The sequence below is a fragment of the Nanorana parkeri genome, unplaced genomic scaffold, assembly GCF_000935625.1.
Source record: "Nanorana parkeri isolate BGI_ZX_2015 unplaced genomic scaffold, ASM93562v1 scaffold512, whole genome shotgun sequence".
Lineage (NCBI taxonomy): Eukaryota > Metazoa > Chordata > Amphibia > Anura > Dicroglossidae > Nanorana > Nanorana parkeri.
In genome coordinates, this window is record NW_017306780.1 from 960,309 (window position 1) to 972,122 (window position 11,814).

At 40.5% G+C, this 11,814-nt stretch overlaps 1 protein-coding gene across 1 annotated transcript in view; it reads right to left on the minus strand.

Annotated features, from left to right (window-relative positions):
* Window positions 1–1,105: 1,105 nt before the first annotated feature.
* PITPNM3 (PITPNM family member 3) overlaps window positions 1,106–11,814 on the minus strand; it is a gene marked incomplete at its 5' end in the record, with an annotated part of 118,221 nt that continues 107,512 nt past the window's right edge. Inside the window, 7 exons of the mRNA XM_018561271.1 lie at window positions 1,106–1,728; window positions 2,983–3,111; window positions 4,693–4,876; window positions 5,065–5,214; window positions 5,940–6,088; window positions 6,598–6,714; window positions 9,886–10,002. Of these exons, the coding sequence (XP_018416773.1) occupies window positions 1,420–1,728; window positions 2,983–3,111; window positions 4,693–4,876; window positions 5,065–5,214; window positions 5,940–6,088; window positions 6,598–6,714; window positions 9,886–10,002 (1,155 nt within the window). The remainder of the gene's footprint in view (window positions 1,729–2,982; window positions 3,112–4,692; window positions 4,877–5,064; window positions 5,215–5,939; window positions 6,089–6,597; window positions 6,715–9,885; window positions 10,003–11,814) is intronic.

Genomic DNA, 11,814 nt, shown 5'->3' on the forward strand with positions numbered 1-11,814 from the left:
TCCCACCACTGTGTCGAGGTGGTTACGCGGTGGTGTGCACTGAAAAAAGTACAGCATGCAGTCATTTTTTTCAGCGTAGCGAGATCTGACACAGTTCAGCCACGTTGCACATTGCTGTCCGACACGGTACCACCGCCTTGCACCTCTCTGTGCCTGTAGAACTTAATGAAATGTTACTTGTAACATTTCAATAAAGTTCTAAATAGAAAAAAGTACACAGTGCAATGTGTCGGGATCAACACAACAGTGGCTGGTGTGAATGGGCCCTAAATCTTACTAATAATTTAGTAATAGTGTAGCAATATAATTTAAATAGATTGGCTTTCTCTCTTCAGCTAAGCTTATCTTTCTGTCAGCAGTAGCTTATTAGAATAAGTGCTTTCTTTGGTATTGTGATATTTAAAACCATTTGGTTGTATTGGAAGTTATGAAAGTGAACAGAACCTCACAGTGAGCATGATAGGGTAATTTTGTTAGCTGGTTCTGGATAGGAGCATATAGAGCAGGACAGCCTATCAAACAGCACCCAGAGCCATTTATGTGGTCTTGCATCCCCAAAACCCTCCATATTTGTAATCTTTTTTTTTTTTACATTTTACAGCCCAACCTAAAGTACAGACAAAGGAACTCTAAGAGGTGTTTGATGTCTATTCATAGTTTTTACATTAGCCTGATAGCAATAAATATAAAACTAACCAGACTCTTTCCTCAGTCCTGTTAACCCTTTCTGTCTGTACCATACAGGGTACTGTCTGTACCAATCTACCATACATTCTCTCAGAGCTTGTTTTCCAAGTGCAGGACATTACAGTGGTAAAGAGAAATTATTTTTGATATTAAAATAGTTCCTCTATTACACTGACACTAATTTACCTTAAACAGCAGCCACATAGAAGCTAGAATCCCATACTTATATGAGATATATTTTTTTAGTTCCTGAGCACCATATTTAACTTAAATCAGTGGATTGCTGCTTCATTCAAAGGTGACTGCAATCATTTGTTTTATCGTATGCCAGTATACACCAATTCATGGGAAACAGAAGCCTAAAATCAATGAGCTATAGCAAAACATTAATGATCTAGTTACGTTACAAACTCCACTTCAAATACCATTTTATAGTCTTCTTTTCACACGCTGAATGCAATGTCACCTGTATAGCATTGTTGCCACATTTAAATAAAACATAGTGATATAGGTAAGAGGGTGTATGGAATGCAAAAAAATGTGCCACGTCCACAATACATCTCTATCCAGCAAATACGTGATACACCCTAGTCTCTGTCTACTGTCATGTAGTCGGGTTGAGGGAAGGATCTTATAGGAAGCCACCACCACAGATCCATAATATTGCTGTTTCCAATTTGCACAGCTTGCTTGTTTTTCTTCAAGACCTATGTCCACTGTGCTCTGACTCCACTATGGTGAGGGCTCAAACTTGTGGCCTGCACTTCTCACCCAAGAAAGTGGATTTAAATGCCTCTCATGGTCTTTGTCAGACTCTGGCTGGCTCTGTGCTCTTTCTGGTTTGGGGTTGCTGGAAGGTGGTTCTGGCTGCTGAACAGACATAGTTCTCCGGAGGTGGTTTCGTTTCCTCAGGAATTCAGGTTGAGTGTGTAAGCCAAAACTGCTCTTCCTCAGGATCATTCGGGCATTGTTCTTCTTAGCTCGGGAGTGATGGCTAAATTCCAGTGAAGCCAAGTGAGCCGCATATCCTTCACTTACAAACTGAAATGCAACATACATGATACAAGTTAGGACTGTTGGAAACATAGTTTTAGACTTTTTATTTACTAAGTACACTTTCTAAAGGAAGATATATGCAATGCTTTATGTTATAATGAACAAAATGCACAGAAGGGAGTGTGGAAGGTGAGTTGGTAGGCAGTATGTGCAGTAGAGTAGTGTGGAGAGTATGAGAGAAGCAATTTATGCAGAAGAGGGGTGCAGAAAGGCAATATATGCAGGAGAGGAGTGCGAAGGCAATGACAGTTGTCAGTTTGTGCAGGAGAACACTGGGGAGTGTATGACAGTGGGCAGTATGTGAAAGAAGGAGTGCAAATGGGTGAATAGTGGGCAGGATATGAGGGAGAGGAGTGACAAAGGTATGACGGTGGGCCTGAAGGAAGGAGTGCAAATGGTATAACAGTGGGCAGTGTGTACAGGAGAGGAGTACAGAGGGTATGAGGGTGGGCAGTATGTGTAGAAGTAAATACAATACAGATGCCACAGGCCACAGTTAATAAGGGGTAGGCTAGCATATAGTTTTTTTTAATTTTTGAGTTAGATACAAGGGCTTGCTCACATTAAAATTATTAGAACTGGGAGCCAGCATTGACTAGTAGGCCTTTGAAAGGCATTTGAAGTGCAAGAATGTGCTTTGGCAGGAATGGAAATATTAAAAACAAAATGTTTTAAAATCTTAGTGTATTAGTCAAAAATACGTGTTTCCTCAATGTAAAGGTGCCCATACACTGCACGATTCTCGTACGAGAATCGCGGGAAATCCCACGATCGTACGATAATCGCGCAGTGTATGGAAGGCGTGCAACCGTTTCTACTGTATGGTCGCACGACTTTTGCATTTCGAGCATGTTGTAAAACCAGCAGAGAATCGTACGATTTTCGGCTGGTTTTTAACATTATCGAGAGATAACAGCCGAACGGGCCGGTGTGCGCACGCGCACACTGCCCATTCAGCATTGCAGTCATCGGAAGCCCGCCCCTCAGGGTCCAAGATGGGCAGATCGTACGTTTTTAAAATTACTTTACATCCCTCACAAGACAAAAGTCTTGCGAGGGTTGTAAAGTGTATGGGCACCTTAAGGATTGATAAATTGTCCGCTATCTTGCTGTGGATTTGTGCTTATTTTCTGGACCATCATTTTTAGAATTTATAGGAATAAAAGATATTTCTTCAACTCTGCTAGCTGAGCAATACTGAGCATACACAATTACACGCTACTGTACTACAATACGTACCTGACACTGATTGTGATACTTCTTAGCTGCACGTCCAACTATATAGATTTGAGAAGATGACAGTCCAAGCACATTGTATACAGAAATGTCTTTCATTGATCCATAGGCTGCACTAATTTTGATATGACACTGGAAAAAGAAAAATATTGATTAAGAATTTTGGGTGCTTCTCAGTAACGGAGTCTTGATTGGAAGGCTGCTGTAATGTAATAGATAGATAGATAGATAGATAGATAGATAGATAGATAGATAGAATGTTTATTATAGCTATGCAACATTGAAAAGGACCGGCTAGGTGCCTCCCAGTTTTGTCATTTTAAATTTTAAAGTGACAGGTTAGAACAATTGTCTGTTAATTATTGCTGTCTGTGTCTTTCTGTCCTAGCGACAACTGATCCCCTCATTTCTGGACCTACTTTGAAAGGGATAACAAGGACAATCTACAATTGCGTCAAAGACGGCAATAAAAACCTTAGATATGGAATAGCAAATGTTCCTAAAAAGCACGTGAACACAGGCACATCTGCCACTCTCCATTGTGTGTACAGGGGCTCATGCAGATATGTGGCTTTTACACTTTTTTTTCCAGTGCAACATTACTGCTGTGCTTTGAGGTCATGAGAGCATATATGGGGCAACACATGGTGGCCACAGTGCTTGGTCGCAGTGCAGAACCAAATACCATGGCCCCCTTCACACTATGCCATTCCATTGCGGTGCACTACTATGTACAAGTTAACATGTATTGCATTAGGGCAGCCATTGCATTAGGAATGGGCTGCCAATTCATGCCAATAGATAGAAAAAGAGACTTGAACCTATTTTCAATGCAGCACAAAACAATGCAAGGCACATGCACCATGTTGCGCTGTACTGGGAGTCAATTTGGTTGCCATTTTGCATTGGAGTGCACTGCTTACAAGTAGACAGATTTGTATTCAGGTCTATGAAGAACCCAGTAACCCTGGCAAACTGCACCCTGACATCTTCCCGTCACCCAGGACCACTACCACTGCACCCCTGACTCTAATCTTCTCTGCCACCCAACACCTCCCACATTGCACCTCTCTGCCAGCTGGCAACTCTAGCACAGCATATTCCACTACTGCCCCCCTGACCTTGCTCCCCCAAGTCACCTTTGCAGTGACACACAGAATAAGAGAGATGGAGCCTGTATTTTCTATGCTTTCTGCCCACTTACTCCTCTCACTGATTACATCACCTCATCCACAGTAAGGCCTGTAGTGCCCAGTCAGTCCCCTGGCCTCTGGGGGTGCTGTGCACATTGTATGTGTTCCTGAAGGAAGGGGGAGACATATGCACACTTCTGAACTGAGAGGAAGAGGGAAGCCAAGCACTGAGAAGCCCATTACCTCCATTACTAAGGAACCCTTCCAATGCAGCAAACATTTTCTTCAAGTTCAGCATCCAAATGTATTCTTTATTTCTTTTAATTTTAGAGTAAGCATTTCATTTGAAATACAACATCACTATTTATCACTCCTCTATAATAAACTATTGAACCTTCTATATTATTTTGTAATATGCAATCTCTACATCAGGCTGATACTAAGGGGGAAACTGAAACTCCATTTTACTTTCTGTATTCTTCTTTACAATAAGTATAGGAAAAGGAATATGATTTAATAAGGGCCATTGCCTGTTTTCTACATCACCTGGTTAATATCACCGAGTAAATAAGATGTATACCTCTTGCATGAGATTTCTGAGAAATATTGTTTTCTGGCGCAATGGGTCATGTACAAGCCCATCAGAAAAGAAGATCATCCCTTGGGGGAAATTGTGCTGGGATAACCAGGAAACCACCCTTTGCTTCTGCATGTCTGGGCGACCAGTGATGTAAATGATTAGATAACCAAGATCTTGCCAATGCCTGAAACAAAATGTATTACATGGATGAGAAAGGAAAGAGAGTGTGCAGTATATCAAAAATCACTATAAAGTTATAAATGTGATTTTAATATGAGTCTCTGGACACTGTGTGCATTATGTCTGCTTTTATAGCACATGCAAATTTCAGATATAATAAAGTGACTTTTATGGCAGTTTTCAATACTTCACCTGACCACATCCACTGCTCCAGCTCTTACTTTCGGATCACTACCCATAATGGAAACACTGGCTGCAAATGATCCATCAATGCTAAAAACTACACACTCCATTCCTGGGGGGAGCACTGTCAGGTAGCTCTGTGCACTGCTCTGATCACCCCTAGAAAGAAGGAAATAAATAGTTAATAAAAGCAAAAATGCTTTTTCCTTTAAAACATAAAAATATATACCAAAGACCTCCCAGAAGATACCAGCACACTGCATCAGGCATGCAGGCTAGTATCTCATTTGCTAGAGGGACTTGAGCATGAGGGTCCCTTTGTATTGGTAATACCAGTCCATATGACTTGAAACAGTGGGAGTGAACTTTAGCAACTAATACCTAAATGCCCCCCTCCCCTCCTTACCCAATTAAAAAGCAAATTTAGTGCTAATAGATGATGGACTTTTTCTCATCACTAGTCACCTAGGAGGTGGTGAGGGACATGAAGGATTATGGGATGCTTACCTGTTCCCTGTAGAAATCAGGTAGGTTTTTACTCCCTCCTGATAATGATGATCCATTGAATCTCTTCCCTGTTCATCATGACATCAAGGGCTAACACAACTCTACAATTTTATAACCCTTATTATTAACACTAACTCATCTACCCCGACATTAACCACTTTAATAAAAACATTAAGGTGTCTATTTAATACATTCACATAGTTATTTTGTCCAGTGAAACTGCATATACATTACTTCTGTGCAAAATAACCAGCTGTCTAGATAACGTAGATACACTTTTAATTTCACAGCATGAATAGCTTACTGCTGCTTAGCTATATAATACTATTTGATATTGGCAAGTGACATAATATAGTGCCGTCTGGGAAAGTTCTTACCTTACAACCATCTTGATGGGGTACACTCCTACACCCAGTCTCTTATCTTCTGGCACACTGTATGAGACTCGTCCACTGCTGTTAGATATTTCAGTATCAAAGTAAACCCATCTTCCACTGGATGGCTCAGTCATGATGAGCATGTCTACCTAAACAGAACAGTAATGATGATTCCTTAAATATTTCAAAATGTATTTTTCCCCTGAGATGATGTGTATGTTCACATGCTCCAGTCACATGTGCCAGAGTACCATGAAGTGAATGGAGATGGATCAATTCTGCCCTTAGTAAAATGGCCACCCTGAATAAGCTGGGGAGGAAAAAAAAGGTATGCAAAGAATAAAAAGCCTGCAACTAGCTCTAAGTATCTGTTTGTAGATTGTCATTACAAAACATTTCTAAGGGTACCTTTGCTGCCATTTTAAAGATAAGCGAGTATATTTCACTGGAATCACCTGACCTTAGTAACTGGAAAGGGTGTCCAATACATTTGGTCCTATAGTGTATTGTGTTTTGAGTAAAAAATTATATAGCAGGCTTATTCAATAAAGCAGTGCCCAAAATACCAATAATATGCAAAGTGCAAAAATACGTAACAATTAGACTTGAAAATGCGTAATAAAAAAAAGTGAGCACATACAATATATATAGCAAGTACCTTTTCTCCTGTCAAGGCTACCATGTCCAGAGGGCCATACATGAATCGACCAACCAGGACCTGTAGGCCACCCTCCACCGCAATCACATCATTAACTCGATGATTGGCTGTGACATTCTGACAAAATCAAGATTTATTCAAGGTCAAGGACCTGCTCTCATAACTACACATCTCATAAACATCATCATCATATAGGCACAAATCTCTCTATCAACAGTTGTGCTCAGTTTACATACTCCTGGAAGAATTTGAAGATGTGGACCATTTTTAAGAAAACATGATTGATCAGGCCAAACAACTTTCTTTTATTCTTCACTCTCTTATGGTATAAGTATCTTTAGCATCCACCACATTTCCCGGTGTGTGCCTGTCTCATGATCAGCACTATTATTCGATTCACCAGCCCTGCATCAGTGTCGTAGGTGCTAGCAGTTTGAAACAGAGATCACAGATTTTTAGCAGCTCTTTAAGAGCCTGAAGATTGGCATCAGGGAAGGTACATGTTAAGTATTTGCTTTACAGGTTTCAAGTTCTGATTCAAAATTAAAATCCCTATCACGTTTTTAAATATTTAGTTGCTTTCTGTGTTAGGGAGATTTCATTAACTTCATATTGTAGAGACTCAACCAACAGTAAGTGTGAGAAAATATTTTTAAAGTGAGGGGAAATCCCACTTAGGCACCTGTCACCCTAACAGATGTGCCCATTGGAAAATCCCCCCTTCCTCTGCTGGTGACATTTTAGATCTTCAGTCATGTTTTGTCCCACTGATAATGGTCACCAGGAAAAAGAGAGAGGGTAAACCTCCTCAGCAGGCACCCAGACAATACAAACCTCACTGGGGTTTCAAAACTTCCCCACTTTATCTAAAACTATAAAAGCACAAGTTTTGGCCTTAGAGATATTTTAGTCTTCCTGGTATTATTCAAGGCAGGAATTAATTCTGTACTCTTGGCTTGAAATGCAAAGCTCTGACACTATTTACAACCCCACTAGCAGTTGGACATTAGTCCAAAAAACCTTCAATGTTACTTTAAACTGGGTTGATTACACTGAAATGGTGACCAGAGATGGCTGATGCTCACTACCACAGGTGCTCAGCCATGTAAATGAACCATCAGAAACATAACTGCCTATAGATAGTTTTCCTTGGGCCACCATTGCAGCATAGATATGGTAGTAGCTTCCCCCTTCCCAACCTACCCACAGGACCAGTGATAACTATAAATCAGATCCATTAATGATCCACATCATTCTCTTTTTTTCCCTCGCATGCTCAAGGACCAGTGGGTACCTGTCTGCCTTTTACCTACCACAATCAGCAGAGTCTGTTCAGGTTCAGCCTCTCCTGGATGCAGTCTCAGAGCTTAGTTCACTAAATGCACCAATGAGCCTGGAGGCCCCTTCTGTCTTTTGAAATTCTTTTAAAAGCGTCTTTAAAATTGTTGAGGAATGTATTTTTGGTGGATACACATAGAAATTCTGAAATACATGCTCTTCGTTGTAAGGAACAATATATATCCTTTTTGTTACCCCACAGATAAAGTAGTTTTGCAGCCAATCCATGAGCTTGGTGGCAGCAGCACCCTACCACTTAAACCAGCAGTGAATCTGTCTTCAAAGAAAGCCTGGAAAAGGAGTTTTACTACCTGGATGTTGCTAGGTCACGAAAAGCATATGTTACAACCACCATCAGTTTCAGAATTTCAGACAGGCTCTTCTACCTTCCTTAAGGCTCGAACAAAGGCAAAATAGCCTCAAGAAGAACTCCGTTATCCTGCTTAGTTAATACACAGAGCATTCAGATCTAATGGGTGAGCTCCCCCAGACGTGCTTACTACGCATTTGACTTGAAGAATTATAGCCTCATGGGTAACTTCTGTTGGTGTATCTGTAAAAAATAAATCAAGGCCACTGGACTGTATTTTTCTTTAAGACATTTTGCTGGTCATCCGACTATCTTTCTCAATTCAGAATTCTGAAAGCTAGACTTCTGAGTTGGGAAAGCTACTCAGATGACCACAGTTTATCATGAATGCTGCTGCCAGACTTATCCACCTAACCAACTGCTCAGTATCTGCAACCCCCCCTCTGCCAATTCCTGCACTGGCTTCCAATAGCCCAAAGGATAAAATTCAAAATATTAACAACCACTTACAAAGCCATCCACAACTCTGCCCCGGATATATCTCAAACCTTGTCTCAAAGTATCACTCTAACCATCCCCTATGCTCCTCCCAAGACCTCCTGCTCTCTAGCTCTCTTGTAAACTCCTCCCATGCTCACCTCCAGGACTTCTCTAGAGTCTCTCCCATTCTTTGGAACTCCTTACCCCAGCCTGTCCACCTTTCGCCCACTCTGACTGCCTTTTAGCGATCGCTAAAGACTCATCTCTTTAGGGAAGCCTATCACACTTCAAACTAACCACTGAACTCTTTCTCAAACAATTCATCCCCACACAGCTACTTCCTCATGTATCACTTTCCCCTACCTCTTAGACTGTAAGCCCCCACGGGCAGGGCCCTCCTTGCCATCTTGTCTTGTAATTGTATTGTAATTATAATGTCTTCCCTATATTGTAAACCGCTGCACAAACTGTATATATAAACATATAAACACTGTATAATAATAATAATAATGACCAGGGAAAAGTCTTCAAGAAAAATACAGCAAGACCAGTTGCCTTGATTTATTTTTAACAGATATACCATAACCTGGATGAAGGAGAACTTTTACAGACAACTTTTGTTGTTGTTACCTTGGAGGATATATGTAAAGTAGCCAACTGATACATTCATGACACTGTTGAACTTGAAGCTTGGACTTCTGCAAATGTTAGGACAAGAGCTATTTTTATATCCCTTGGTTCGGACACTAGTTAAACTTTTTTTGAGCATCATCCCTCCCATGTGTCTCGTTATTTATGACATTTATGCTACCATGTTGGCCACAGAAAATTGTTTCATACTTACCAAAATTCCCTTTCCTGGTGCCAATACATGGCAGCATAGTTTATTTGCCCCACCCTGCTTTGCTAGCTTCTAGTTATAAGAATGGGGCAGGCCCTTAAAGTGTGTGATTTATAGGTATTTCTTGTCTTGCGGGTGGGTATAGGAGCAGAGCCACTACCACATGTATGCTGCCATCCATTGGCACCAGGAAAGGAAAATTACAGTAAGTATAAAATAACTTTCTGGTTTTAGAACAACAACATTTTACTTGCAGCCTAAACATATTAGTCAAGCTAAAACAAAAATTCACTTGTTGGTGTGAGTATGGGTAACATACACGCAGTTTGACATGATTCCTCTTTCGAAGCCACTTCTCTTGCCGACTGGAAGGACTCATATTCATATTATCAATGCCCTCCTTCTGCTGTATCTGCACGCTCTCATACCTCATCAGCTGAAAGACAGTGAAAACTGATTAAAGGGAGTTTTGACATCACAACATGCCTGTGCTGTACCCAAATGAATCCTGACTGAAAGATGATCAATAATTAAATTATATAAGCAGGTATACAAGAATAATCTGGAATTTAGTGCTTAATGACCAGCTATGATCACTTTAGTACATAAGGAACAGACAGTGATGCAAATCAGAGGTGTTTATTCTTTGCTCTGATGCACCAGCAGCTGAAAATGTTTCATGTAACAGATAAGTATTATAAATATAGTAAAGAGCAGTACCTGCATTCTGCAAGACGTGTAAAGAGTATTGCCAAACCTAGCTGCAGGATAATTTAATAAGTGTTTTTAAACTGTGAAAAATGATCACTGGTCTCCTACTGGAGTTTAGTACATTAAGGCACATCAAATATTTATTTGTATCAACTATTTTAACAGTATCCTTCGAAACTTATTTTTCTTGCCAGTCAAATACACAGACTGCCTGTCTGGGGTATGAGAAGGCTCCATATTCTGTCAAAGACCCAGGGTTTCTATGTTCAGTCCTTAAAGCCTGATTGAATGCTCAGGTTAAATCAGCTAAATACATTGTAAGTGCATCAAAACAAAAAGGTGTTCAATATCTTCCAGTTTATTTTCTTCCAAAAGCAGTCAGACCTATATAGATATGCAATTAGCAAAGCTCAGGCTCCCTCCTGATTAGAGAGCTCTGACTTAGCAAGGGGCATGTTGGTCTTTTGTAAAGAGATAACCAAGTCCCTACAGAGAACAAGGGTTCTCTTCAGCACACTTTCAGGGACAGGCTTTTCAACTCAGGCAACAGCTGCTTTAAAAATAAAATGTAAGACATTAAACGCCTTTTGTTTTGGTCGTACAATTATTTTATTGCAACAGAACATAATTACAGAACATACAGTAGAAGTAAGGTCCAGCAGGTTTATACAATGAAAAATTGACTTAGAACAATACAACGGCGTATCAATGCATTTTGTAAAGTCATCCAATATAGAGCCAATGAAGGATATCCATATAACATCAATTAAAGGGTATGCCGAAAACAAAAGCCCCCCCGTACAGAAACTAAAGTGGGACATAAGGACCATAACGGTCTGCGTATAATCACCGGGGGTGGGCTAGCTTCTGGAAACCATAGCGTGGATGCCAGCTACCTGCTGCTGCTGCAGGATACCAGCGGAGCCACACCAGTGGGAAAATAGTGGCTAACGTTCGTATGCCGAGCAATCGTTCTAGATCGCATAAACGCCTTTTGTTTTGATGCACCTGGAATGTATTTAGCTGATTTAAACTGAAGGTTCAACCGGGCTTTAAAGCAAGCCCAATTCTTCTTATGTTGGAGCCCCTATCTTCCTATACCGGAGCCCCTTAATTTAGTGTGCTTATCATACCACTAGCAGCCTCCTTCGATGCAATGCAACCATTGTAACCAATAAAGAGGCTTGCCCTGCAACACCTAGTAGGTATATCTAGAACTATTCCATTTTATTTTGATGTGATGAAGATTGGACCTACCAAAAGGATTCATATACAGTGGGGCAAAAAAGTATTTAGTCAGCCACCAATTGTGCAAGTTCTCCCACTTAAAAAGATGAGAGGCCTGTAATTGGCATCATAGGTAGACCTCAACTATGAGAGACAAAATGAGAAAACAAATCCAGACAAATCACATTGGCTGATTTGGAACAAATTTATTTGTAAATTATGGTGGAAAATAAGTATTTGGTCACCTACAAACAAGCAAGAGTTCTGGCTCTCACAGACCTGTACCTTCTTCTTTAAGAGGCTCCTCTGT